The sequence below is a fragment of the Corvus kubaryi genome, unplaced genomic scaffold, assembly GCF_017639235.1.
Source record: "Corvus kubaryi isolate FWS band 111438036 unplaced genomic scaffold, C.kubaryi_AGA036_p1.0 37385, whole genome shotgun sequence".
Taxonomy (NCBI): domain Eukaryota; kingdom Metazoa; phylum Chordata; class Aves; order Passeriformes; family Corvidae; genus Corvus; species Corvus kubaryi.
In genome coordinates this window covers 35,113,377-35,141,067 of record NW_024581127.1, presented here as the reverse complement: position 1 = coordinate 35,141,067, position 27,691 = coordinate 35,113,377, and the positions used below count along the sequence as shown (strand labels likewise).

Here is a 27,691-nt window from a genome sequence, read left to right as displayed (position 1 = left end):
TCTCTTGAGGAAATGTCTATCCATGAAAGAAGATAAAGCCAGGGCTCATGCTTTGCTGAAAGGGTCCTGCCAGCGCTGAACCTGGCAGAGGAGAGGTCAGTCTGCTCCAGCACCTTATCTCCAGGAGTGGCCAGCAGCAGCTGATAAGAAGTGTGAGAATGAACAAGACATCTCTTGGTTTGTCCTCCCAGCAATCAGCAGGACTTCCTCAGCTCCTGGCTGCATCCAGATCATCAACTTTAACAGCCACCAATGGACATCTCTTTTGTGCACATTTCTAAATCCCATCATGAACCCATCTGTACTTTTTGGCTTCTGCAGCCTCCTCTGGCAACAAGTTCCACGCTGTGGTTGTGCACACAGCATCAATCAAACACTGCCTGCTGTTTGCTCGCTGCCTCCATTGGCTGCTGGGCTGTTCTCGTGTTTGAAAAAGAAAAGAAATGATCTAATTCTGCCTGGCTCGTCATCTGCTCTCCGTTCTGTAGGTATCTCTCAGATCTCTCTGTGGATATCTCTCCTTCCTCATGAAATCCCAACTCCTTTGGAGAAAAGCTATTCCATATTTATGTCTGTCCGTGTCTTCCCTTGGACCTTTTAATGTTTCACCACCTGCTGCCTCCCCTCCTCCCTTCCCTCCCCACAGCCCAGGTTATCCATGTTGCACAGTAATTAACAGCTTTTGGGGGTCTCTCCCCGACGTGGGGAGTGCAAATGAACTCACCCAGATTGTCCGTGACTTGGTAGGAATCCCGGAAATCCTTCATGCGAAAGCCGATGACATCAATGAAATCCTCCACGAGCCTGAACAGCTCCTTGGCGTTTGGCCCTATCTGCAAAGAGAGGCAGAATTTTGAGTAGACCAGACCCTAATGAGAGCAGCAGGAGCTTCTCTGCGGGCAAAGGTTTCTGCCCTGACACGTGAACTGGAAGCATATGCTGGGTATAATGGAGTGTTATGGAGATGAGGAGAAGGAGGACTGAGAAATCCTAAGAGGCAGCCTAGAAAAAGAAAAAGAAAGGGGCAAAAAAATGATAATGTGACACTCAGATTGGTAAAACCTAAGGTGGAGGGCAAGATTTTAAAGCAAAGGGTTATATTTGAGACTCTCTGGAGAAGAGAATAACCTACCCATCTCCTTTCATAAAATCATAGAAATACAGAATGGTTTGGGTTGAAAAGGACCTTAAAGATCATCTAATTCCAACTCCCTCTGTTGAAAGCAACCACACCAAAGAACAATTGTGGTCTAGTGTTGAATCCCAGGCTGTCTGATTTTCTCCTTTCCTGTTTTGTTGTCAGGATCTCATTCTCCAAATAATCAAGTTCTTGGTCCCGTGCTCTCCTGGAGTTTCTCTGCCTCTTATTTCTTTCCTATTTTTCCCCATTGATAAAGACATTGGCAGTGACTCTTCTTTACCTGTGCTTTGCCAACTTAAGGCTGTTAAACAATAGCCAGTTTTCCAGTGGCAGATTCCATAAAATCTAATCTAAATTGAAATGAGCTGTGCTGACTACCTGTCTTCTCCTCTAAGCACAGTTGCCCACAGGAGCTTAGCAAATGCCACGAGGGGCTGAAGAAAAGCAGCTCAGCTCCTCTTCTTTTCCTTTTCCACCACTTTCACAGTGTTTGCAGTTCCTACCGTAATCCAGACATTCTGAGGTGGCTGAGCAGAGCTGGGGGGGCAGCTGGGGACAAGCAGGATGGGAAGGAGGCAGAAGAGTGTGGGCAAGGAGCACAGGGGTGGCCATGTGTCTCTCTCTCTCTCTCTCTCTCTGTCTATCCAAGGAATCTTGGTAAGACTAAAACTGTCTCAGGGTGAGATGAAAAAGTCCTGCCAGTACAGCAGGTGTGCACAGAAGGAGGAGAACTGAGTGAGGATGCTATTTTTAGCTGCACACTTTTATATTCCCTTACAGACTGAAATCACAAGGTCAAACCAAATACACTGGATGTTGTATTTTAGGTTTTATCGTATAATGGTCAACAAAGACTCTTCAAAAATCATTGTAGCCCTTCTCTGAATACCTTTATAGGTTGTTTTAGGTTTATTTTCCTTGAACAACATCTCTTTGCCTGGGGGGCCACAGGGCATTGGAATGTGAGAGCGCAATGACATTGGGTTTATTTTTAATGAGCAAATTGGAAGCCAAAAGTTTTGTTATAAAAGAATTGGTTGATCTCACAAAATCTAAGTGTGATTTTGGTCCAGCAGCTTTGAGGGACAAGCACAGAGACTGCTGACACCTCTGTTGGCAATCCTGCTCATGAAGAGTTCCGTGTCCTAAAGCCGTGGTGCTGGGCTGTCCTCTCAATTCCCACTAAAATACACACCAGGAAAACATTCTCCCCGTGATGTTCCCCATCCACATGTAGGTCACGGCGATGCTGGGCTGTGCCTGCCTGGAGGGGCAGAGGGCAGATTGCACTGGGAAAGCCACTGGGAACCAAGTGCCACACAGAGCGAGCTGTTTTTAAGGGGATCAACAGTGTTTCCCTGTTGTCATGACAACTTGACAGCCTCCTCTGCTCTCTGCTGAAATGCACCTGGAGGCTTGAGACCAAGTATTTGGGCACAGTCACAGAATCATGGTATAGTTTCATTTGGAAGGGACCTCGAAGGCCACCTGGCCCGACCCACTTGCTCAGGCATGCCCAGGACCATGTCCAGACCCTCTATCTATCTCTATACCCAGAGACAGACCGTGTCACCCTCTTCCGAATTCAATAGGAAAGAACAAAATATGAGGGAGAAGAGAGGAGAAGGCTGCTCAGCTCCTGACTGAGTTGCTGTTGCATGAAGGAAATGTTTTTAAGTCCCTGTCTCACATTCTGGGCTTTCAACAATTGTGCCAGCACTTGTTGTTACAAAGTTTTTCCCAGAGGACTTCCCTGGTTGGTGTGAAGATAACTGGACTCTGGGGCTGCTTTGTGTGTTGGGTGATTCTTTTTTCTTGATTCTTTGCTGTTTCCAGATCCCTTGGAGGAATTTTGCAACAGCTCACCAAAGGAATGGTAAAGGGACACAGGAATAGGTCTGACACAAGTCCACAACACAGAGTTCAAATGGGGCACAAGAGACAAGGGCCAAATATGACGAAGAAACAAAAACCAACAACATCATCCCCTAATACAGGAGAGTTCAGCTATGGAATTATTCACAGAATCTGAGAATGGCTTGGGTTGGAATGGGCTTAAAGTTCCTCTAATTCCAAACTCCTGCCATGGACAAGGACTCCACATCTTGCTCAAAGCCCCATCTAACCTGGCCTTGAACACTTCCAGGAATTTCAGGGACATCAGGACTGAGCAGGATCCCTAACCTTGGCAGGAGAGAAATAAAGGTAAACATAACTGAACCCAGAAGCTCAGCTGAGCAGACTCCAGCTCTGAAAATCCCTCCTGTCCTTCACCTCTTCAGCCAGGAACTCAAAGCCACGTAATCCCACTTCTTTATCTTGGCAAGAGGAAAGAGTGGAATTACAGCAAGACATCAGGATTACCAACTCCAAACCAAGCCTGACCCCTGAGAGCCATTCCAAATTTGGTTTATACCACCAGCATTTCACAGTTCTTCATGCAGAGAGTCTGGCTCAGAGCTGAGATCCTGTGGCTTCCTGAGTTACTCCTTTAATGTGACTCAGCCTGGAACTAAGCTCATCTTAGGAGGTCATGTAGACACTTGGAAATTCCCCTCCTCATGGCTTAACTCTGTGCTGAAAACCTCTTTATTTCCAGGGAAGGTGCTGAACGTTCATACCAGCTGAGCTTCCTCCCATTTTTCCCGGTTTTCCTCTGACAAAATGTTGCTGATGATCTGGACGAAGTTCTGCAGAAGGGAGACAAGAGAGGACAAAAGAGGTGGTTATGCAGAGATTGCCCAGGCTGGGAAGGTCACAGTGGTGTGGGAGGGACATGTGAGATTCAGACATGCTCCAAAAGGGTTCTCGTATCCCATTCCCAAAAGGCCCCACAGGGACCTCACAGGTCCCCAAGGATGTTAATGGGCATGTTAATTTTAATTAGCCCTTTTCCCAAGGCCTTCACTTTGACTACTGTATCTCCTGAGGCATTGGATTGGGAATATGTCTTGTATCCATTACTGATGATCTGAAGGACAGATTAGGTAAATATTTGTCAGAAACTGGTTAAAACCAGCTGATCTTCCATTGCATAAATCCTTTCCTATCTTTTTTTCTATTATTTTTGTTGTTTCCAATATATGGAAACCTCAGGATCCCCTTTAGCCTGTGACCACGCAAGAGAGGCAGAGATGGATCAAGAGGGTTCTGTCCATGGTGGGACCTTGGCAGCACACGCTGAGAAGGAAGAAGACAGGAAATTTAAGACTATTGATTTTTTTCTCCAGTTTTACCACTCTCTGCAGATGCTGCAGGATCAGTTTAATGTTTCAAGTCATGGGGTGATCACCCATCCCAAGGGTGTATCCTGTAGCTGCTCTGCAGCTGCTGGAAGTAAAACCCTGGGATGAGAAACCATGAGGATATTCCCCTACATCAACATCTAGGTACCCAATGCCACAGAATCATTTTCCCTCAAGTCATTAGCCTGAAATCCCTACCAAATAATGTTCTCATATCAATTAGACTCTGCAGTGAAGTGCTATCAGGTTGAAATAGTTCAGAGTGACCTTGGCTTTCAAGTTCTTAGTTTATAAACCAAGGAAGAACCACCTTGAAAGGAGAGTTTGTTAATACAGAAAGACACTTGTGGTGGAAAAAACAATAATCTGGTTTTTATCAGCACTGTATCAGCTAAAGTCAGTATCAGTAACCAAACCTGGAACCTTGAGCATGGACACACACCTCCGACCCAGCCTTGGGTTCCAGAAAATGCACCTGGGCTCACCTGCACATCCCCAGAAGTCGGGCTGTGATAAGCCCTACGGAAGATCTCTGTTATGTTCCTGAGGATGTCCATGGTGGACAGCAGGTCCCCACTGTAGCTGGTCCCATCCTGGGAGATTTCCACAAGGTTCTGGAGCACGTCTGACAGCCCATCTCCCATCAGCCCACGCTGAGCTTTGGAAAGGTGTTCCCTGGTCTGAGAAACAGAAAAGAAACGTGAGAAACACTTTTAGGGACAGTCAAAGTCACGTTAATGAGCTCAGTGATGGAATTGCTGAGGGAAAGTTTTTGACCTTCCTCACAATTAAGAGTGCAGATTAGATGAGTCTGACAATCTTTGCTGGCCTAAGAGCCCCTGATATTTCTTAAAGTGATAGGAAAGAGTGATAGATTCTAAATTATATATTTGAAGTGGTTCTAAAATGACAAAGAACTGAAATTTTCTGTTTGCCCGTGAAGAAATTGTCCTACTATGAAGTTTCTTCTGTTCATAACCCAACAGAATATTTTTTCCCCAAAACCTTGTTTGCTTACAACCAATTTGGAATTATTTTAGGGCAGACTGTACCTTACCCTGAACAGGAGAGGTCAGTTCCCCTAAAGGCTGCAGGAAACCAGCAGAAATTCCTCACAACAATGAATTTAAGATTAACAAAAAATAAGATGCTTATTTAAAAGTGATACAGTCACAGTGATACTTAATGATAATGTGACATGAAAGGCCTGGAAGAACCCAGATTCTGCCAAGCTGGATACTAAAATCCTGCAAGGAACCATCCCTTGTCCGTAAAGTGCCTGTGCATCACAAGGTAAGCAGAAAAAACAGTAAGAGAAAATCAAGGCACAGCTGGAAACTCCTTTTTTCCTTCTTTTTTGTAACTATAGCAATGTCACAATCGTTGGGGAGGATCCTGAACCTGCTGAGCTGAGGGAGAGGGGCTGCCTTACCATCATCTGTATGTTCCTGTAATCAATAGAAACACACTTGATGTACGTTGGAGGCTCCCAGTAAGCGATGCCTTCTTCATCCAAGATGCATCTTCGAAGGATCAGCCCTGGAAGATGAATGAAACAAATATGGGAGTGAGGACAGATGAAAAGCCAAGAATTCATGGGGGTCGGTCTTCTGTCATGGGGAGGAAGTCATGGGACAAGAGGACACAGCTTCAGGTTGTGCCAGGGAAGGTCTGGAATGGGTATTAGGGAAAATTTCTTCACTGAAAGGATGGTCAAGCATTGGAACAAGCTGCCCAGAGAAGAGGTGGAATCACCACCCATAGAAGTGTTCAAAACACATGTAAATGTGGCGCTTGAGGACACAGTTTAGTGGTGGGCCTGAAAGTTCTGGGTTAATGGTTGGACCTGAGGATCTTAAGAGATCTTTTCCAGCCTTCATGATTCTATAGAGATCACCCAGAACTGGTCAATGCATCCATTCAGACCCAGCTACCAGCACAAAGGGCATCAGAGGCACCTGAAGATGCCTGAACAACCCGTGCAAGCCTGGTAGGTGGGATTATCTTTATTTCCTTCTCCTGCATTTTATTATGGCAGGGCAGCAGAAGCAACTGGGCAGGAAAACAAAAACAAACGAATTGGACATGGCTAGTCAGGGTGAAGGGAAAATTTCTTCTCCTGCCCTGGATGGCAGCATTTTTCCTGGCTCGGGAAGCCCCACGAGCCTCCCCAGCTGGTTTGGTCTGGTACTTGCAGCTAAAGCAGGGCTTGTGCTGCCCACGCAGCCTGGAAGGGAATAAACACCCGACAGCACCAGTTTTGCAACAGCTGAAACTCTCTGAAATCTGCTTCCAGTCCTCCCCCAGGCTTTCCCTCAGCTCCAATCCACAGAGGGGTTTGCAGTGATAATCACATGCCTTGTGATGCGGAGGAACAGACATATCGGAGAGGAGGAAAGGGAGAGGGATCACCCTGTCCCAGCCACCATGATGCCATTTGGAGTCTCTGAGGATCAGGTTTGCTGGGTTTGAAATCCCACTGCCACTGCCAAATGATTCAGTGACCTTTCCATGGATACAGCCCTCCTAGGACAGCATTGGGGATGACACTGACTGTGCCAGGCAGCGTCAAAGAGATCTGTCTGTATCCAATCCTCTCCCTCAAACCAAATAAAACCTTTACATTAATTATTGACACTGCTGTCCCTATTTGTGTTCCTGCCTGGCAGTGAGGAACATCCAGCTGAGGACAAATCCCACCACCAGCCTGATGTCCTGGAGCCTTCTCTGCACTGCCTTCCACTCCTTAGGGAACACATGGCCACAACAGGTACCTGGATGCCCAGATCCTTTCACTTCACACCACCACAGTCAGACCATCAACTTGAGCACCCAAAGAAATGTTTAGAGAGGTGCTGAGGTTTCTAAGTGTAAATGGACAACAGAATTCAGATTTCCTGCTCTCATACAGCAGCTGCTTTTATGGGCACTGGAGAGAAATATATCACCCAAATCTAGAGGACTCTAACAAAGCCCCGCCTTCTTTGCAAAGTTATGTGTAGATAATGGAGGGAACATATCCCAGTATTCCTTAATTTCAAACGTGTCCCAGGACCAGGCAGTGGGTGGATGGAAACCACCTCAGATTGTCCAGTAACAACTGTTTTTGCTTAACAGTGAAAACAAAAATCCAGACAGAGTTAATTTAGCCCTGGACAAAGGGAGGGAAGTCCATGTGCTTGTCCTGTCCTCCCACAACCAGGTTCTCCTCTCCTAGGATGCAAAGGATGAAGGATCCCCTGAGGGAGGGCCACCTTCCCACCATGCAGTCACCCTTACCAGTGGCATTGCGGGGACACCGGACGGCTGCAGCATCCCCGGCTGGCGTCTCTTTCCAAACCACAGGGCCAAGACTCTCCTCATCACAGATTTCGTGGGGCTCTGCCAGGAGAGAAAAACTCCATTGGTAAAACTCCCTCTTCAGCAAGGACACGGGAAAGGGAGTGGAAGGAAGAAATATGGGAGCATGGTCTGGCAGCCAGGAGGCCTGGAGCTGCACTCCCAGCTCTGCAGCTCCTCGGTCCCTCACAAAGTCACTTCACCTCTCCGGAATTTGCTCTGCCCATCTGAAAACTGGGCATTCATCCATTCCAAGGATTAGCTCACTAAAATCCATGGGAAAGTCCACTCACATCCTTGCCTTGCCTTGTGGCAGCTCTTTCCAAGAAAACTGCTGTTGCTACCCTCTACTGAAGAGTTTTATTTCTTAACTTTTAATAAGCAGATCTTTTGTGGGTGAACTCCATGGCTCCAGAATCCACCTCTTCCATTCTTCAGGGTCACCACCTTCAGTGTTGGATGTATCTAAAATGAGGCCTGGCATGAGTCAGTGGAGTAAGAATGAAGGAAAGAACAAGTAAATGAAGAAAACAAAATGGACACATCCCCTGGGTGGTCTTCATTCTGCCTGCTTCTGTCTTGTGCACAAAAGGGAAAAGATCTGAGCCCCAACAAGTTGTAATTGCATCAGCAGCTCATTTCCGAACACTGCTGCAGAGCCCAGGAGCCTGCAGAAATGTGTTTTGAGACATCCCAGAAAAAAAATCATTGGAAGGAGGGTTTTGGATGCTTCTGTCTGTGGGTGGAGCTGAGTTGGTCTGAGAGTTGGTGGGATCTGGGAGAAAAATATTCACCACAGGAGATCTTTGTGCTGAGAAACTCATTATTTACAACATGTAAAGCAGAGGGAGCCATGAGGATGGTGTTAAAGCTATTTGTCACTCCTGAGGGAGGGGAGGAGAAAAAACTTGATTTAATAGTTTTTGATTACAGTTTTTATTCATTGTGCATGTAAGAATACCCATAAATAGGAAGCTGAATTTGTGCCTGCAGCTGGTCAGGACATGTCCCTCTGCTGCTCTGGGACTACCCAGGGACCAGCCTGGCTGTGAGGAAGGCTCAAACCTTAAATTATGGGCGTGGCAAGTCCTGCTTCTTTGAAGAACTCCTACAAGACCCAACAAGCTGCCTGCACATCACTGCTCCTGCAGGCAGGCTCCAGGACTGTGTGGTTTCAGCCCCAGCTGCAGTTCAAAGATGGATCCCTCCCCAGTAGATGCTGGGAATGGATAAGCTGCACTCTCTGCTTGGAAACCGATGCTCCTTCCCCTGGTTTAAAGTTCCCGTGTGAGTAATCGCGGTTGTGATGGAACCCCCGAGGGCAAGAAGGACTCCAGCAGTGCCCTGCACGTAGGGAGGACTCACCCCTGTGCCAGCAGCTCGTGGCCTCTGCAGATAAGCCAGAGCAGGGGTGGAAAAGAGACAGATTCATTTCCAGCCTGCTGACATGGAGCTGTGGGGCAGGGCGATTGAATCACCCAGTTGTGACAGCACTTGGTCACCCACAGAGCCTGTCCCAGAGCAGGGAGGGAATTCCAGACTCCTGTCCCCTGGACCAGTGCTTTGACCACGGTCACAGATTGTCCCATGGTTCACAGGAGGGTTCTGGGGTGTGGAAGCTTCCAGCACCCTCGGTTACACAGCAGCAGAGCACACCATAAAGCAGAGTGGGAGACTGTTCACATCTCTCCTCCCCTTTCTCCCCCACTGGCCTGTCAAAACTTCCTGTTCTCGTCACCCCTGCAGTGTCCCTGGGGACCGCTGAGGGATGCTGTGGATCAGAGATGCTCTTTAAAACTACACTGATTGGACTTGTCTTGCCAGTGAGCACAGGAGCAATTCCCAGGCCAGGAGAGAATCATTTCATCCTTTCCTTTTTTCTTCTTTTTTTCTTTTTGATGTTGCTTCACAACAAAATCCCTTTTACCAGAGTAACCTATTTGCACTGGGAGATTTTAATAACTAACCCAATTAAATTCAATTCTTCTGCTCAAATCAAATCACACCAGCATTTGATACTTTCTGGAGAACAAATTGAGCGGGTTTATTTTTAGCCTCTGATGTTTCCCCACCTTTTCCTTCCCTTTCAAATTAACAACTGCAGCGAGACCCTTCTGGCTGTGAACCCTGGCAGGCCCCAGTGCCTGAGACTTGCCTTTTCCTTGTGAGCACTGCACAGGCATCAACCCCTGCAGAAAGAGAAGAAAAGATCGGGCTTGTTCTGCCAGGGCCCCAGCTGGCACACACTGAAGCTGAACTAAATCTGCCTCACTCTGTAGACACCACCAGACAACCCGGTGCTAAGATTTTCTGTGGCGAGAGAGAGCTTTGTGGCAGAGTTAGAAGAGATTCTCACACGCTGCTGCTAATTGAGAGGCACAGCTTGTAAGGAGAGGTGATGCCTTTTATTAGAGCGTAGCTGGAAAGAGTGGCGAGGCTGTCACACAGCCTCTTTCTCTGCCATCTCTGAGCTGAACGTGCTGGAACTTCCATGCTGAAGCTCTTTGGCTTTCATCTCTTTGTCTTCAGCACTTTGTGAGGGAGTCTGAGGGGTCAGCTTGGCCTCCACGTGGCAGATCTGCCCCCAGGTACTCCTGCATCAGAACTGCTGCCTCCTGTCCTTTTGGGAGACTCCCCTTTCCAGTAGGAATGCCGGGATGCTGCCATGAGAATCTCTCCTGTCTCTCACTGAGCTGCTCTGACAATTATTTACCCTTTCAGTCAAAGCTCATGGCCTGTTACGATCGATGCGATCTGACTGCCAACATCACAGATTGATTCCCCACCAGCATTTTCACCGGGCCCTTCAACTCAGACTGAGGAAGAAAGCAAAAATGGTGCACAGGCCTTTATTTTTGTGTCTCTATAGTCTGAGAGGCAGACAGATGCATTCCCACTTGGAAGTGTTTGCTCCTGCTTATTTTTCACATCCAAACCCAGGTTTTCATCTGCCCTACAGCTCACTCACTCTCCATTCAGCTTTTGCACTCTGCAAAAGGAGGATGAGATTTGGGTAAAGCTCTGACAGATGCAGACACAGCTTTTTTTTTTTTTTTTTTAATTTCCAGAGGTAAAGGATGGGAAACCACTGCAGCATCCTCTACTCATGGACTTGAGACTGATATCAGTTTTTGCTACCAAACAGTTTATCTTTTCCTCCTGTAACTCTATGGCAATGAAAACATGAAAACCACCAAGGCAAGACTGGTGGGATTCATCAAATATTTACTGAAACCAACACAGTTGCACTGGATTCTGCAACAGTTAAATCAAGACCCTGTATCTTGTGGGTCATGGGTAGGATTTTATTAGATTATAACCTTTTGTGGCATTCACATCTCTGACACAGGGCATGGGAACCATTCCCCAAATCCAAAAATCCAAAATCCCCCTCATTCAAAGGAAAGCACGAGGGCTCTGAGGTACATACCAGGACACTTTCTGTCATTGCACTGCTTGTACTCCTCCTTGGGACCCTGGCAAGTCTCTCCACCGAAGAAGGGGCCATAGCACACCCGGTCACGTCTCTGAGTGCCACCTCCACACGTGGCGGTGCAGCTGCCCCACACTCCCCAGGCCTGCCACTTCCCATCCACTGGAAACAAAAGAATAAAAAGAGGAGAGAAACAGCCTGTTAGGGCCCAAACATCATCTGCAACAGAAGGAGTCAAGGTCCCAAGGTGAGCAGAGGAACAAAGGGTGAGTAGGGCAGGGTTTGGTAGGAAGGGAGGTCTCCTGCCTTGGATCTTTGTTTGATCTTCAACTGACATTAAATCAGAGTGTCCCCATTCCCATCCCATCAGTCCTTTAATAGTCCAAGGGTGTTTTTGTGTTTTTCCTCAGCACCTCCATGCTCTGCAAAAGCAGCCCTATCTCTTTTCTCGGGCTGAGATTTTGGGGTTGTGCTCCTGAACACTCTTCCCATGGGCTGAGATTCAACCTGGCAGCCACATCTGCCAGGCCAATTCCATATCTGGAGTTCGTTTGGGATGTACAATGCATGTGTGAAAATAGCCCTTCCCAGAGAAGGTCTCGCTCAGGGATTTAGAGAGACTAGCAGAGCCCTTGGGCAAAAAACCCATGAAGAAACATCAAATAAACCTCTCTCCAGCTGTTTGCATTGCACTGATGCTCATGTACCTTGGAAAGAGGTTTGGGATGTTGTCTCATTCCATTGTGTCTTCTCCCAACATCTTTCCAGATTCAGTGGAAATGTGACTTCTTTTACATTAACAATGACATTTATCAAAATGCTGCTTCTTTTACGTTAGCAATTGCATTTATCAAAGCACCATAAAAATGTTGATTAGCCCTCACAACAAGCCTGCTGTACCTCTGCTGTACCACAACTACTCGGTGACAGAACTAGGGCAAGGCCTAAGTCTGCTCTTTACTATTTGGGCTTTAATTCTGAGTTACCACATCATCTTGGGTTGAATAATTCCTTTTGGGATGGTGGGAGATCCACATCTTCTCCATGAAGTTGACAAAAATTACCGAAGAAAAGGGGCAGCACCAGATTACGGTGCTTTATTTAGTGACATTTTGTGCAGTGGAAGGTATGACCTGAGTTGCTTTGACAGACAACTCTGAAATCAGTGGGACGTGGTCATCTGAAAAAGAGTTCTGAAGCCCCTTTTTGTCTTAGAAGATCTCCATAAGTTGCAAAGAAGAAATGAGATACCCAAAACATCAAAACCTACTCGAGACCATGTAGGAAAATCCAATACCTGTGTTAAATACTGCAGATAATGGTGCTACCAGAGAGTAAAGGGATTCCCTGAGGAAATAGGTAGACCAGGATGAATTCCAGTAGGAATTATTATTATTATTATTATTATTACTACTACTATTATTATTACTGTTGTTATTGTTATTACTATTATTTTCTGTCATTATTATTATTTTAAGTCATAGATGAGTAAAGTAAGTGACAAGTCTTACACAGACATGAAAAAGGATTTGTTGTGCCTGAGGTTTAAAGCTGAGATACAGTGGAGGATTCCCTGTTTGCTTCAGATATAACTGGGAACGTTGAAATGGCAGGAGGAGAGGAACAAAACAAAAAGAGGAGGGAAGCTGAAGCCCTGTGGAGGCAAGGGAAGGGTTTCATTGATATTTTCTTGGGATTTTTTTAAGCTTATGCTGGAAAGCTGAAATCTAAGGTTAGAAAGACACGTTCCCCGTGGGCAATCACTCACCTCTCTGGGGTCTCTTGACCCAGACTGACTTTGCCAGTGCTGGATTTTGGCTGGCATGGTCTGTTGGAATGATCCAAACCTCCTTTTTACTGCGCTGAAAAGGGCGCAAGTCTTCCCCAAAGAAACATTTTACTGGGACTGCAGGGGAAGTTGGCCCAAGAGAAAGAAAAAGTCATTGGTCACCAACCTGGGCACTGGCGCAGGAAGCAGTCCCGGGTCTCCACCCAGTGTCCCTGGCACTCGGCTCCGCCGTAGGAGGGCCCATTGCACTCCCGCGTCCGCTGCTGGGTCCCGTTGGAGCAGGAAGCGGAGCATGAGCTCCAGCTCGACCACTCGTTCCAGTTGCCGTCCACTGAGTGGCCCAAAGAAAGAAAACGAGCGGAATGTGAAAATCTTTCCCTCTGGAAGGAGCCACGTGGCGAGAGCCTCTGGCCTTTGCCTACCAGGGACTAAGGTGGGAAGGACAAGGAGTCACAGAGCTTGAGAGAGGGGACAGAGCATCAAAAAAAGTTTGGACAGCAGTAGCAACAGGGATTTTTGGGATCCTCTGCAGCCTCCGACAGTCCCACAGGATGCAAGTGCAGTAACATTCCAGTTTTTATGTTCCACACTCTACATAACACCATAAAAGTTGAAATTACTGATATTGCACATTCCAACATGAAAGTCCAAACTAATAACATTGCTAAACACAACATAACATCACACCAGAGGACGTGGCTCATGCTCTCACTGAACACTTTGAAGGGATCAGTACATTACCGTGACATTTCCCATTTGGGGCCATCAGCACTTTTTTAAGGAACCCATTTTTCAGCAAAGCAGTGCATGAATCTGCAGAGCGTGTATTTTCTCAAGCGTGCAAATGCTCTGTTTTTCATTAAAGCACACCCAGAAACTCGAATCACAGTGTTATTCACAGGAATCCACCATTCCTGCTGGCTGGGAAATGTGGGAGCAAAGGTGTGCTCCAACAGAAGACCAGGAGCAGGGTGAGTGTGTGTGGTCAATGTACTTCTCTCACAGCTGAATCAACTTTGACAGGCTGGAGATGTTTCTACCCATCAGTGTCTTTGATAATTAAGTAGAGGAAAAAGGGACAAGGGAGGTTATGATAGGGACAGGGTTGGAGAGAAATAGGAATACATCTTTTATCATGGTATGGACTGAGGCAATCCCAAGTGTGGCAGTTACACCCTAATTGGTCCCTGATCAACAGATCCATCACCCAGTCTGCTCTTCCTGGAGCATTTTTCTCATTAACAGTGGTCATCATGCTCTGTTTAGATCGAATTAGCTGCTAGATCTCACTTGGGAAAAACAACCTGGGTCCCTGAAAAGTCTGAATTCTGGCTCAAATCACATTGCAGCTTTTTTTTTTTTTTTTTTTTTTTGCCTTTGTTTGTCTGTCCAAGAAAAATAAATGCCAACTGGTCCCCCATGTAATCTGCAAGGGATTGATCAGTCCTGTGTAATCCGCATTGCAGTTGAGCAGCTTTTTGTTTACATACTCTGTAAAAAAAATGTTAAAAACATCGAAATGAGCAACTGTTAACTCAAAGGGGATCACAAGGTGTGCAAAATCAGGACGGTATAAGGGTACCTCCAAAAGGTGCATGTTTTTAACAATCCAGAAGTTTATGGTTTTATTGTGCATAAATTCATGGCTTTGTGCCAGTGCCTATCAGTCCCAAAGAGGGGAAATGAAAAACGTGGTGTTTGACAGGTGGTTGTTTTCTGGAAATGATCCAAAACTCTGCCAAATAAATGCTATCAGGTACAAATTAGCGTGGCTTTTCTGACTGAAGGTTATGCTGTTAAGTTTCCATGAACTGATCATAAAATCATGGAATCACAGGGTGGTTTGGGTTGCAAAGGTAAAGATCATTTAATTCTAATTCCCTGTCATGGGCAGGGACACTTGCACTATCCCAGGTTTCTCCAAGCCCTGTCCAACCTGGCCTGGAACACTTCTAGGGATGTATTCACAACTTCTCTGGGCATCCTGTGCCAGGGCCCCACCACCTTCACAGGGAAGAATTTCTTCCTAATAATGATGGCATCCATCCTTCATTAACATTCCCATGTGTTGGAAAAGTACAATTGCATTTCCCACATTAAATTTGACATTTACCCAAAAAACTGCATTTACCAAAATAAAGTTGAATTTTTTCAACACCCTCCCTGCTGCTGGTGACTGGCAACTTATCAGAAGTGCAGTCATTTGGAGGTAGGAAAATGAAACATCCAAATCCATAATTTGGTTGTTTGTTGAGGAATTTAGAACAGGTAATTTCCTTGTATTTATTCACAGGCTGTAATTTCAGAACTGTTTTGAAAAAAGGAGAAACAAAGGTGGCTGTGTTTTCCCTCCAGCCACTTGCACTGATGCAAAGATGTCTCATGGTCGAGATGCTGAGGGTTCCCATCACAGCCACAGCCAAGGACAGTTTGGTGCCACGATTACACCACAGTGGGGTCTATCAAAAATGTTCATTTTCTGGTGGAGCCCGTGAGGAGACCGGCATTGTCTTCCTCCTTTTTCCTCTTCCAAGGACTTGGGGCTCAGCCTGCGGCACCCACAGCTCCTGAGGAACAAAGGCGCTGCTGTCCCTGCAGCAGAGCATTTTTATCAGCTGTAGTGATAAATCCTCGGAGCAGGGTGGTAATGAACACTCGGAGTGTCTGGGGTGTCAAACACCCATTGTTGTGCTTCAATGGTTCCCCCAACGCTGCTCTCATTTGGTGCTGCCAAGCTGCTGATTGCCTTTGTGGCACTAATTGGAGCTGAAGCCTTGCAGTTGGGCTGCTTGTCTTTTTCACCACTGTTTCGGTCGTGCATTTATTTGTATTTAAATTAATTATGGATCAATGTTAACTCAGGGTATGCTTTATTACCCAAGCAATGCCAGCTCTGACTTCTTAAATTTGTCTTTTTATGACAGAGTCAATTTGGTGTCTGGGAGGTTCTTATTCCAAGTAGCGTCTTCTGGATAGTGGCCAAATATCCAAGGATAGTTACTTGGAGTGAAAACTCGATGGGAAATGCCAGGAGGCTTCTCACTGTTTTCACAAAGTTCTCATCCCTCCCACAATCCCTCTCCTCCTCCGGGGACATATTAATGTCTCATAATGATTCTCATTAAGCTGGAAAAATGTCAGTTGACTTTATCCAGGGATAGGGAGGGAGTTTTGGGGAGCTCCCTTGTGTACAGATTGTGTTCCCCAGGACACCCAGAGTTAAGTTAAGGGGGCCAATTAACCCAGGGCCTGTCAGAGGAAAGAAGCCTCTGGAGCATAAGTGGATTTCCAGGTGGTAAAAGTAATTCCATCTTGAGGCTCTTTCTGATGTTTCAAAGCAAAATCAAGGAGAGGCATTTGGAAGTACTGAAAAGTATTAAATTTGGCATGGAAGGCTGTCAGGAGTCTCTTAGTCCATCTCACCACCCAGATCAGGATCAGCCACAGAGAAAACTTGCATATATATTGAATTAATGCACAGACAAGTAAAACTATTAATTAATTCCAGCATAATAAACCCAGTCAGGCAAAATAACTTTAAACCATTCAATGGGGAGAGCAGGTGAGAACCTTAAGATGGTCTTGGAAATATCAGTGATAGCCAGGTCCAACCCATGTAAGGTGCCCTCTGCAAGAGATCACACAGGGCAAACCTGAACCTGAGACATCTCTGAGCTGAACAACCCCAGAAAGCACCTCTGGGTTGCTTCTTCACTGAGTCCTTTCCTCAGGATCCTCCTTGCGGTAGTTCTGAATTTCATTGGAGTCATCTATGGGCCTTAAGGGCATCTGAGCTGGGGAGACCTGCTGGAGGGGAGGTTTCAGATCTGTCACTGTCCCTACCTGGGCAGAGAGCGATGTTGCAGAACTTGGTTTGCTTCTCCGGGCCCTCGCAGGGGTTCCCACCAAACTGGGGGGGTTTGCAGGTGCGGGTCCGATCCCTGTAGCCTCTCCCACAAGTGGAAGAGCACAGGCTCCATGGAGACCACTCGTCCCAGGTGCCATGCACTGCAAGGGAAGCAGAAGAAGTGATTTTTCTTTTTCAGAGGAGGTCTGAGGAAGTGAGGGAGCCCACAGGGCACAGCTTCTTCCCACCCGGAACGAGCAGTGTGTGGGAAGTTGGAGAACAACCCAAAATGTGCAAGAGGAACATCAAGTAATTTTTATGCTTTGATATTGACACCAAGTGCCTGCTGCTTTCCAGTCTTTGAAATAAACCACAATGTACTTCTAGTTGACCTTAATTTTTCAGATTTTGAGCCAACATGGCATTTTTTAAGTAAAAAATGGATTTAGCTAGAAAGAAATAAAACCCCACTACCCTTAGGGAAGCATCATCACCATCATTTTATTGCTTCTTGCCCTTTTTTCTCTCCCTCCCAACATTTTCTCATTGAATCCTCAAAGACTACAATATTTTAAGGCTTTCAGGAAAGATGTAGTCTGTCTACTGATTACTCTCATAGGTCAGTGACACCTCAGAGGCAAAGCTAGGGAGACTCCAAAGAGTAAAATGGAATGGGCAATATCCTCCAAGATTGCTCAAGCCATCTCTGGCAGCTCCTGGAATTAGACATCTAATCGATTTTAATCTAACCTAATTAGCCTTCTAATCTATATTAATCTATTAATCTATTAATCTAATCTAATCTGGCCAAGTTATTTATGGAATTGTAGTCACTGTAATCTCCAGAGGCCAAATGCTATAAGAATGCACTGATCTCTCTTAAGGGACTTCATCCCTTCCAGTTTTACCAGAGAAGCTAACACCAAATCAGTAATTGTTTAGGAAAAGAAGAAACCCAAAAAAGCCAGGGACTTTTCCAGTCCTTCATCAGTTGCTAACAGTGACTGATGCCCAGTGTCAGGAAAGGGGGTTCAAAACTAATTCTCACCAGGTATCTTGAATGATAAGAGATAAGCAGAAGAGGAAATACAGGAAAGAACATGGATGGTGATTTCTCCACAGATGGTGGTTTCACCATCATAGAATTTTTTCTGAACAATGTTATTGCTCATCAGGAGAAATGAATAATACACCAAGTTTAATAGCATAACTCTTCAAAATAATCATAGAAACAAGGAATAGTTTAGGTTGAAGGGACCTCAAATATCATTTAGTTCCTGCCAGGGGCAGGGACACCTTCCACTATCCCAGGTTGCTCCAAACCCTGTCCAGCCTGGCCTTGGACACTTCCAGGGATGGGGCAGCCAAAGCTTCTCTGGGCAGCCTGTGCCAGGGCCTCCCCACCCTCACAGGGAAAGATTTTTTCCTAATATCCACTCTAAACCTACTCTCATTCAGTTTGAAGCCATTCTCCTTTATCTTGTCATTCCACGCTCTTGTAAAAAATCCCTCTCCATCTTTCTTGTAGGCTCCAGGCTCCCCAGAATGTCCTTTTTCATCAAAATTATTCCCAACCTGGAAACACCCCAAAGGGCACCTGCCTGCAGGCGTACTGATTTCATGGACTTTAGATGGTATGGAATTGTCCACACCATGCAAAGCAGGTGCCCATCTCGTGGTGCTTGGTCTAGCAAGAGTTTCTGTATGAGGCCTTAAGGCATAAAGAGAAGGAACAAGGAACAAAAACCATCTCATTGCAAGAATTACAGAATCCCAGAATGGTTTGGAATGGAAGGGAACTGAAAGGTCATCTAATTCCAACTGCTTTCCACTAGACCAGGTTGCTCCAAGCCCCATCCAAGATGGTCTTGGACACTTCCAGGGATGGGCAGCCACAAATTCTCTGGGCAGCCCGTGACAGGCCCTTCCAGAAATATCCCAGTGGAGATACCACAGGCGGCCAATGAACCGCCCCTGCTGCCCACCAATACCTGGGCACACAGCAGAGTTGTTGCACTGCCTCTGCTCCCGGAGAGGGCCACTGCACTGGGTGCTGTAGGAAGACGAAACGCAGAACCTGGTCCTGGTCTGCCAGCCCTCCCCGCAGGTGGTTGAGCACACACTCCATGGGGACCACTCCTCTGCTGCAGGGTCACCTGTGGGGGTTGGAGCAGAAGGTGAGGATGTGGCATCCTTGGATCTCCAGGGATCTTCAGGGATGAAATTTCCAAGTTACGCTTGGCCAGCTGTGAGATCTGTGAGGCTGCAATGTGTCCTACAGGTGGGGTGACAAGATGGGTGGGAGGGTGTGAGGGCATTGGGGAGAAAATGTGAGAGCTGAGAATGGGCTAAAGAGGTTTTTTTGGGTGCTCTGTAGGGCTGTAATATACACACGCATACGAAAAAAATATCGGAAGGATGGTGTGGAAGCATCAGGGCACTGGGAAGAGCAAACTCCACCACTGAAGGTGGTGTAGCCACTCCAGAACCTTATGAGATGGGATACGGCACCTCCTCACAGAGACTGTACTAACAAGGTTTAGACAGATAAATGCATCCATAAATTGTTCAGTTTTAAGGATTCAACCCCTTCTTTTGCCTTCTCACACCACCTGCCAAGGCAGATTGGCAGAGGAGGAGCTGACAAAGTAGAAGGTGATGGTGCCTAAGAAGGGTCAGCTGATGAAATCCCACAAAGTTTTCTCAGTATCTCCTTTACCTGTGGAGATCTGCTGTGAGCATGTGACACAGAACAAGGCTGACTCTTCCAGAGCATCATCACACAATCTATCAACTGCTTATCTGATGGGGCAGCATTGGAAAAGCAGCTAAAAATATCCCATTGATGGGAGTGAAAAGCACTGAGATGTATTCCCTTTGTCACTAGTATCCCAGCTGGGGCTGTTCCAGCAGCCACAACCTCCAAATAAGTCACCCTAAGTGGGAAATGAGCAAGGAAAGGATGATTTTCCATTAGTTTTCATAGGCAATATTCTACCCCTTGAAAAAATGCTTTTCTTCCCCACATGAAAATAAAAATCTGGCTATGTTCCACTTAATTAAGGCATGCATTGTTTGGGTTTCCAGATTTTTCATGGGTTGCTAACAATTACACATAATAAACCTCGAATGTTACACTTGGTATGTATAGAACACAGGCATATGGCAAAAAATAAGCGCCAGCATAACAGAGGGGCAACTCCTTCTTGTGACAAATTCTTTAAAACCTCAGACTGCCCCGTGTCTCATCCCAAACAGATGCACTTGTCAGACTGTGGGTGGTAAGAAGTATCATGGCACTGGGTGGAATAGGTAAATACGATGCCAAGGGTCATCCAGCCTGGCAGCCAGCACTTGGATGTGCTATCCCACACCACCACCCCATTCCCAAAAAAAGCTGGGCAGAGGATGCCATATGAAATTGCCCAGCTGCAACATGGAGCAGGAAAGAGACTCTGCAGCTGGAGATCTCAGCGAGGGTTATAAACCAGCTGCATGAAAATATCAGAGCAGGCACTGTGGTGGGGACCACCAAATTTCCCAATATTGCCTAAAACTGTGCGTGTCTGGCTTTTTCTTGGAGGTGGTATATTTATTTATTTATTTTTATATATTTACTAGTGTTTTCCACATGCAATGAAATTTCATGCAGGATTTCAAGCGTCTGTGGCTCCCATCAATCTGCTCTTCAGGACTTTTGGTAGTTATCTGTGTTGTTTGGTTTGTGTCATGCTTTTCAGCATATCTGCCTTGAATGTCTCCTGTCATTCCAGCAGCTGGGAATTAAAAATACAGCTCTGATTGGAGTTTGTTGAATTAATATGTGTTGAGGGGGAAAAGTGTAGAGGCATACCTGCCCTTGCTGTAAAATGCACAGACTTTCACTCCTTCGTTTATTGTCTGGACATAGGAAGAGGTGGTGAGGATCAATCTTTCCCTACCTCACCTGCGCCATTGCAGTAATTGTCATGAGATGTAACTGCTGTTGTTCATTAAGCCAAAGTTGCTCAAAACCATTTTGCTTCATTAACCTCCCCAGCTGGTCCCAGTTAGATGGAAGTTATGGACTGCTGGTCTTTCCCTGGGACGTGTAGGAGACATTTGTGTGTTTTGAGGCTTTGGGGCTTCAGGAAAACATCAGTCCCATATCCTGTTTCACAAGAATTAGATCTCCTGGTAGAGAGAAATCTGCATTTCCATGGCAATTTTCCTGCCTTTCCAGTAAGAAACTCAGCCAGCTCTGTCAGACCCAGAGCCCTGCCATGCTCCAAGCTCACCACCAGCAAATTACTTTTATGGTACCATCACTTCAGCATTTGCCATTCACAGAGCCCCAGACTCCAGAAAATCCCTCTTTGGCCCACAGATCCCAACCATTCCTGCTCCCTTGCCTGTTGGATGCTCCATGAACCAGCAATGCCTTTGCATTTCTCCATCCACCTTGAGCAACCTCCCCAGTTCTGCAGTGCCAGTCAGCTGGGGGATTATTGGTAGTTAAACACTTCCAGTTTGGGTCCCAAAATCTTTCTGGGAGGCCAGAGGTGGGACAGGGGAGAGGTGGGACAGATGCACAGGGGCCTCCTCCATCAGCAGCTCACAGCTTGGAGAGCTCACCATGCCACCTCAGACCTGGCTGGGGTTTTTCAGTCTCCATATTCAGACGAGTTACTGTGTCACTGGATGAATGAATGGCATCTTTGAACCAAATTCCACCTCTTCTACCTCTCTCCTCTTTAGTATTTCTGGCTTTTGCTCTTTCACAGCAGAAATATCTGTGCTTAGAGGTAAATCTCCTCAATTATTGTCCCTCACATTGCACGAATCCCTGGATTTTAAACCCATAATACAGTTTATTTTCTAAGTGCTGGTGACTCCCTTGGGCTTGGTGTCATTCTGAACCAAGCCATTTATCTCAGTCCACTGGGACATTACATCCAGCCTCGTCTCAAACCTTGCACAAATTTAACTAATTTTCAAACCGAGCGAGACCCAGTTCTGAGACTCTCTCAGGCAGGAGACAAATTCACTCTCTACTCAAGAGAAGCACAACAGTGCCCATCATCAAAACTATGAGTGAGAAGAATTTCTGCACTCCTGTGGGTCAAATGGCAGCAAAAGCAAATTACTGTGTGAAGTATATTGCAATTATTCATCCCAGAAGTGGATTCTAACTCTGTTTCTGGATATAATGGCAAGAAGTCTACGATGCTCATTGGATTTGAAAGCTGCCTAGTCCAGCTCAGTGCTGTTTTATAATTAGACCTGCTAGAGATTATAGCATCATGGAATTGTTTGGGCTGGAAGGAACCTTAAAGATCATCCAGTTCCAACCCCTGCCATGGGCAGGGACACCTTCCACCATCCCAGGTTGCTCCAAATCCCCTCACCTGGCCTTGGACACTTCCAGGGATGGGGCAGCCACAGCTTCTCTGGACAACCTGTGCCAGGGCCTCAGCACCCTCATAATGAAGATTTTCATTCTAATATTGAATTTAAATCTACCTTCCTTCAGCTTAAATCCATTCCTCCTTGTCCTGTCATTCCATGCCCTTGTCCAAAGTCCCTCTCCAGCTCTCTTGGAGAACATTTTGGCACTGGAAGGGACTCCAAGACCTCCCCAGAGCCTTCCCTTCTCCAGGCTGAAGAGTCCGAGGTCTTTCAGCCTGTGTTCATAGCAGAGGGGCTCCAGCCAAATTTGTCCTCACTCCCAGAGGAGAAGGGGCAAGCCCTACCTTGCATCATCACTGGTGCCTGCAGGCATCTGTCTCTGCAAGGTTGACTTTTGATCAGACCTGTGATGCCCCAGACTAGCTTGGGGATTAACAGGAGTGTCCCACAGGATTTTGCAGCGCTTGGTACCCCACTCAAAGTGGGCAGATGGCCCTTGCTGCTCCCAAAGACACAGCTGCAGCAGCTGGAGAGGGTCCAGCAGGTGCTGCAGAATGGGACACACTGGGTGCTAATCCATGAGGATGTAGCACTGCAACCCAGGTTCATTCCAGCTCCTGGCTGCAGTGTCCCCATCAGTGCCTGCAGCTGCTTTCATGACTCTTCTCCCCTCGGCACTAATGTAGAAGCCCATCCCTGCCATCCCTCTGCCAGGAGCCCTTTCTGTTTTGGGGTCTGACATCTCCCCATGTACAAGATGCCTCTCTGTTCACACCCTGCTGCTGGCAGAGTCCTCCTGGAAGCAGCCTGTGGGCTGAGCCATTCCAGGGGCCTGCTGGGTTGGATCTGGCTCTTGTGCTGTTGCTGGGAGAGACATGTGGGCAGCCAGCAGCACCCTGGCTGAGAGCACAGCCCTGCTAGAGCCTGGGGACCAACAGGACCTGGACACCAGGGATGTGAAGGGCTGGCAGGAGAAAATGTTGCTCTTTGGCTGGGCAGGGCTATCTCCTCATCCACAGTCCTTAAGGCTGGCATCAGCAGATTTTCGTATTTCATCTTTTTCCAGGTCTTGAGCAGATGTGAAATGTCTTACTCCCTACAATCTGTGCCCATAGGGAAGATTTGGGCTTTGCATTGGCATCCTCAGCTAAAAATTCCCTCTAATCCCTTGCTGGACTGTACCCTCTGCCTGTATCTCCTCCATCCTCATTTCCTTGATCAACTTGTAGTTGGTGCTCCTGGGACAGCGACAGGGATGTGGGAAGCTTGCAGCAGGACAATGCACATCTCCCAGCCCATGCTGCCCTCAGGAATGCCACAGCCCAAGCCAGCCGTGCGACAGCAGTGGCCACGATGGCAGGGAGGTCACAGAGATGTCACTGAGCCCTGATCCAGCACTCAGCAGCACGGCAGGAAGAAATGGCAAACTATAAACCTGATGGCTGAGTTAGAGGCTGGAACAGGAGCTCTGGGGAAGCACCTGGGACCAGAGAGAGTAGGAACAACAGGGGCCTGCCTTGAAGTGCCTTCCTTTCCTCTGCATTTCGATGGAGACATTAAGCTCAGCTTTACCAGGTTATAGCAGTGCAAGCGTCCTCCCTCTCCTGCAGGTTTTACCAGACTCCAGGGATCCATCCTGCAGGCAGTGGAGCTGCTCCCACTGGAGGCAGCAGAGTCTGTGCAGGGTAGAGAGGAAATTGAGGCTGTCCCCCGCTTTGTGTTGAACACTACAACCCCAGCAGTTGCCCAGTCCTCCCCAGATACTCCACACCGCACGGGTTCCTGATGCCACACAGTGGCAAAGTCCTCCTGGGCTGGGTGGAGCACAGGCAACCTACACCAGAATGTGACCCTCTCTCACTTATAATCAAATCACCTCTCTGAAGCCTTTCTAGAGCATAAAATGTTAGCAAGATCACTGGGCAGAGATTTTAACCTGAGCCAGGTTCAGCACACTGTGCTTTGCCTGAGACCTCTGAAGTGTTGAGATCCTGCCACAACACACAGCCATCAAGGAGAGCACAAAGCCTTTCCAGACTGAAAAACAGAATCACAGGAGGGTTTGGGTTGGAAGGAGCCTTAAAGATCATTTACTTCCAACCCCCCTGCCATGGGCAGGGACACCTTCCACTAGATCACATTGCCCAAAACCCCATTCAACCTGGCCTTGAACACTTCCAGGGATGGTGCAGATCGGACCTGGTATAGGATCTAGGTCCAATTCATTCCCATCTTCCCAGATCACGCTGTCTGATATTATTACACATTATTCCCCTTCTGTGGCAGAAGGGTGGAAGGTCCTGCTGCAGAACCTACCAGAGACAAGTCCTTGCACAGCACTAAAGACCCAGGGACAGAGGAAACCAGTCCTGCTCTCTCCCCACCAAGCCCTGCTCACCCTCTCTCACAGCCAATGGCAAGGCATGACATGGACATCAGCAAAGGGGCTGCACTGCAGCAAGGGCAGCTTTGGCTTCATGAACCACGTGTGGCTGGATAATTCAGACAAAGCAGCGACTCAGAAGTAGGCAGGGTGATGGGAAAGCGCTCTGTGAGATGGATGCTCTCGTCAGGGCTTTGTGTCTGTCCCTTTTTGCCTTCTCTGGCTGATGGTGACAACACAAAACCCCATGGGGTGATGGGATGGGAACAAACGGGGCGATGACCATTTGTTCAGCACGTGACAACACGGGGGGAATGTCGCCCACACTGACCTGGGGGGAAGGAGATGGTTAGGGAGGGGTCATTGAAACAGTGCAGAGAGCCCAGCCCAGCTGGGCAGTGCAGTGACCAGAGCAGTGTCCCAGCTCCAGAGGCCGCTGCGGGAGGTCAGAGCTTACCTATTTGAGGTGCAGGGTACCCGTAGTGCTGCAGTTCGTCAGGGTCCTCTCGCTTTCTGTTATCTGTGGACCTCAGCGATTGGCTTCTGGAATTATAGCGTCCATTGGCTATGGCAAGGTAATGGGTCATGTAAATACACCTTGGTTCACTCTGCAAGATCTTTCACTACAAAGGTTATATGAATTAACGACAGCGACCTGCAACGTTCCCCTGACATGACCACCTACTTTCCAACCCCAGCACCCCTGGCCACCAGTTTTCCCTGAGGGTTCAGCACCAACCAGGCTGAAAGATGAGTCTGGCTGGTGGTCCAACCCTTTCTTTTTGAGTGAGATTTGGGACCATGCAGAGTATGATCCCTTATGTCTGGTCTTTAATTAATTTCAGTGGTTTTCTAGGGTGTCTGCACTCCTTGCTGAGCTTGGGGAGGATTTATCCTTTTCAGACGTGCTGGCACTGAATCCCACCATCCCTAGCGGTGTTTTGAGATTTATGGTGGTGACTGGCAGTGTCACCAAGTTTTTGGTGAGAAATTCTGCCTTGCAACCAGCACCTGCCTAGAAATGCCCTGTAGAGGAACCAGGAAATGCTGAGTGGAGCAGGCAGGTGAGGGCAGGTGGAAAGGAAAGGGATATCTCAATAGAATGTCTCCTTCACAAACTGTACCCTGCCACCAGCAACAAGGAGAGAGGAAATTCTGGCATCAGCAAAGTACCAACAGAGCTATAACTGGGAACTTTTCCATCTCAGTGAGCGACAAGCTCCTGACCCTTGTGTCCTACTGAAAATCTCCCAGTGGAGCCCACGGTGTTGAGTTCAGAAGGTAAATAATACATCTATTGTAAATCAAAGGCATTTAACTGTTCCTTCCTAGCCCATGCTCAGCCAGCTTTCCATCTTCATCCCGTGTGGATCAGCCCTGAACTGGCTGGAGGGGAAACTAAAATTTCTGTTGTCTGTATTATTGGACATGTTGCAACCCTCCCTAGCAAAGAGAGAAACAACCCAGCAATAACAACCAAACCCCATCCACCAGGAGTGCCTGCTGTAAATCAGGAGAGCTCAGCTGACTCCGTCGGAGTCACATGGAATAGCAGAGAGCAGAGCTGAGCTCGAGTAATCTGTGATCTGGCAGCCAATTTGTTTCCAAACAGCAAGTACCAGACAGAAGATCTTTTCCCCCAAGGAGGTAAAACAGTCCGACATCTTTTCAAGAAATATGAACTGCCAAGAGATGAAATGGTGACAAATTTGATCCCAGAACCCCGAGAAAATTAATAAAGGTTAATGAAGCTTCAGTGTGGTGGCAGGAGTCTTTATTGCCATCCAAAAAGAGAAAGCAGAGGAGGCAGAGGAATGATTCAGAGAGTCCCTGCCAGGAGCCAGGCTTTATATTCAGCAGTTTGTATCAGGGGACAGTTTATGAAATTGTATTATTTACCATCAGTGTTGCCTGAAAGCAGAACTTGAGGAGTCTAGGAATTGTCACATGGACTCCTCCAAACCTTCCCAGCACCAGCTGGTTGCTGGCTAGAGGGGATGGGATGGGGTAGTCACCCACCTGCCATCCTCAGGGAAAAGATACCCACAGCCAGACATCAGGACCACAAACATCCTGAGATTTGCAAACACCTTGTTTTTGTCTGGCTCTTTCCTGGAATAGAAAGGTCTCAAACCCTACGTTTTTAACAGCTAAAAATCATGGGACTTTCCTGTGGGAGATTCAGTTCAAAAAAGACAAACTCTAAGTAGTTTTCCAATACTTTTTTTTTTTTTTATAAGGAGACAAGTTATTCCCATATTTGGGACTTCTCACATGCCCCCACCACCCATTCCTGGTTATACCCACACACTTTCATCTGCTCCAATTTAAGTCCTCTCCATGAAATCGTACAAACCACAAGAACACACAAAGCCTCCATCTGCAGCACATCCCATGGGCTCCCCACAGACTTATTTAGGCAGGGAGGAGAAAGTGGGGCTGGGCATCAAGGAGTAGATGTGGAGCTTGGGTGGCTTTGTCACCTGCCCAGAGCAAGGAAGGTGACAGGGAAAACCTGGGATTGAATATCCCAGAAGCAGTCAGTGTTCACAGAGGGACAGAGAGATAGGAGGCAGGACAGAGGGAAGGAAAGATAAAAGAGCAAAGTAGAAGTTTTAATTGCAAATCAAACACCCTGAACCTTCTCTCACCAATTATTTGGGACCCTTGTCGCTGACATCTCCTAATGACTTATCCCAGTCTTGAAGGACTGAATGATTTCCTTTGCTGCTTGACAGGTATGACAAATCTGAACTGTTATTTCTCATGCTAATTAAAGCCAATCAGGCCTAGAGGCTGAATGAGTGACCCTTCCAGCTTCCCCCAAGCTTCCCCCCTGCCAGGGTCGCTCCAATGCTGCAGGAAGCCTTCCTCCCCTTTGGAAAAGGACGTGCAGAGAAGCCAGTTTGTCTCCATTTAACAGAGAGCACAGCTGAGATTTAACCTGGGTGGTTTCCTTGGAGAGATGCACAAATCAATCCTGGTTCCAAACAAAGCAGGGAGACACCAGGTCCCTTAGGAACACGGGGAAGTTGGTGCAAGAGCTGCTTTGCTGTGGGTACCTGAACTTTATGGGGTGGAGGTCAAAAATTAAAGGCAGTGGGAACTGGTTGGATTTCAGCAGCC

At 47.1% G+C, this 27,691-nt stretch overlaps 1 protein-coding gene across 14 annotated transcripts in view; it reads right to left on the bottom strand.

Annotated features, from left to right (window-relative positions):
- Positions 1-27,691, bottom strand: part of ADGRB1 (adhesion G protein-coupled receptor B1) — a 281,192-nt gene that overhangs the window by 125,734 nt on the left and 127,767 nt on the right. For 11 of the 14 annotated variants that reach the window (XM_042035706.1, XM_042035708.1, XM_042035710.1 and 8 more), the window contains 10 exons: positions 25,023-25,130; positions 18,786-18,950; positions 16,791-16,955; positions 13,114-13,287; positions 11,156-11,320; positions 7,666-7,767; positions 5,819-5,925; positions 4,872-5,066; positions 3,763-3,831; positions 725-833 (listed from right to left, as the gene is read on the bottom strand). In XM_042035706.1, coding sequence (XP_041891640.1) covers positions 725-833; positions 3,763-3,831; positions 4,872-5,066; positions 5,819-5,925; positions 7,666-7,767; positions 11,156-11,320; positions 13,114-13,287; positions 16,791-16,955; positions 18,786-18,950; positions 25,023-25,130 — 1,359 coding nt within the window. The remainder of the gene's footprint in view (positions 1-724; positions 834-3,762; positions 3,832-4,871; positions 5,067-5,818; positions 5,926-7,665; positions 7,768-11,155; positions 11,321-13,113; positions 13,288-16,790; positions 16,956-18,785; positions 18,951-25,022; positions 25,131-27,691) is intronic. The other 3 variants (XM_042035709.1, XM_042035719.1, XM_042035720.1) reach the window with 2 other exon arrangements.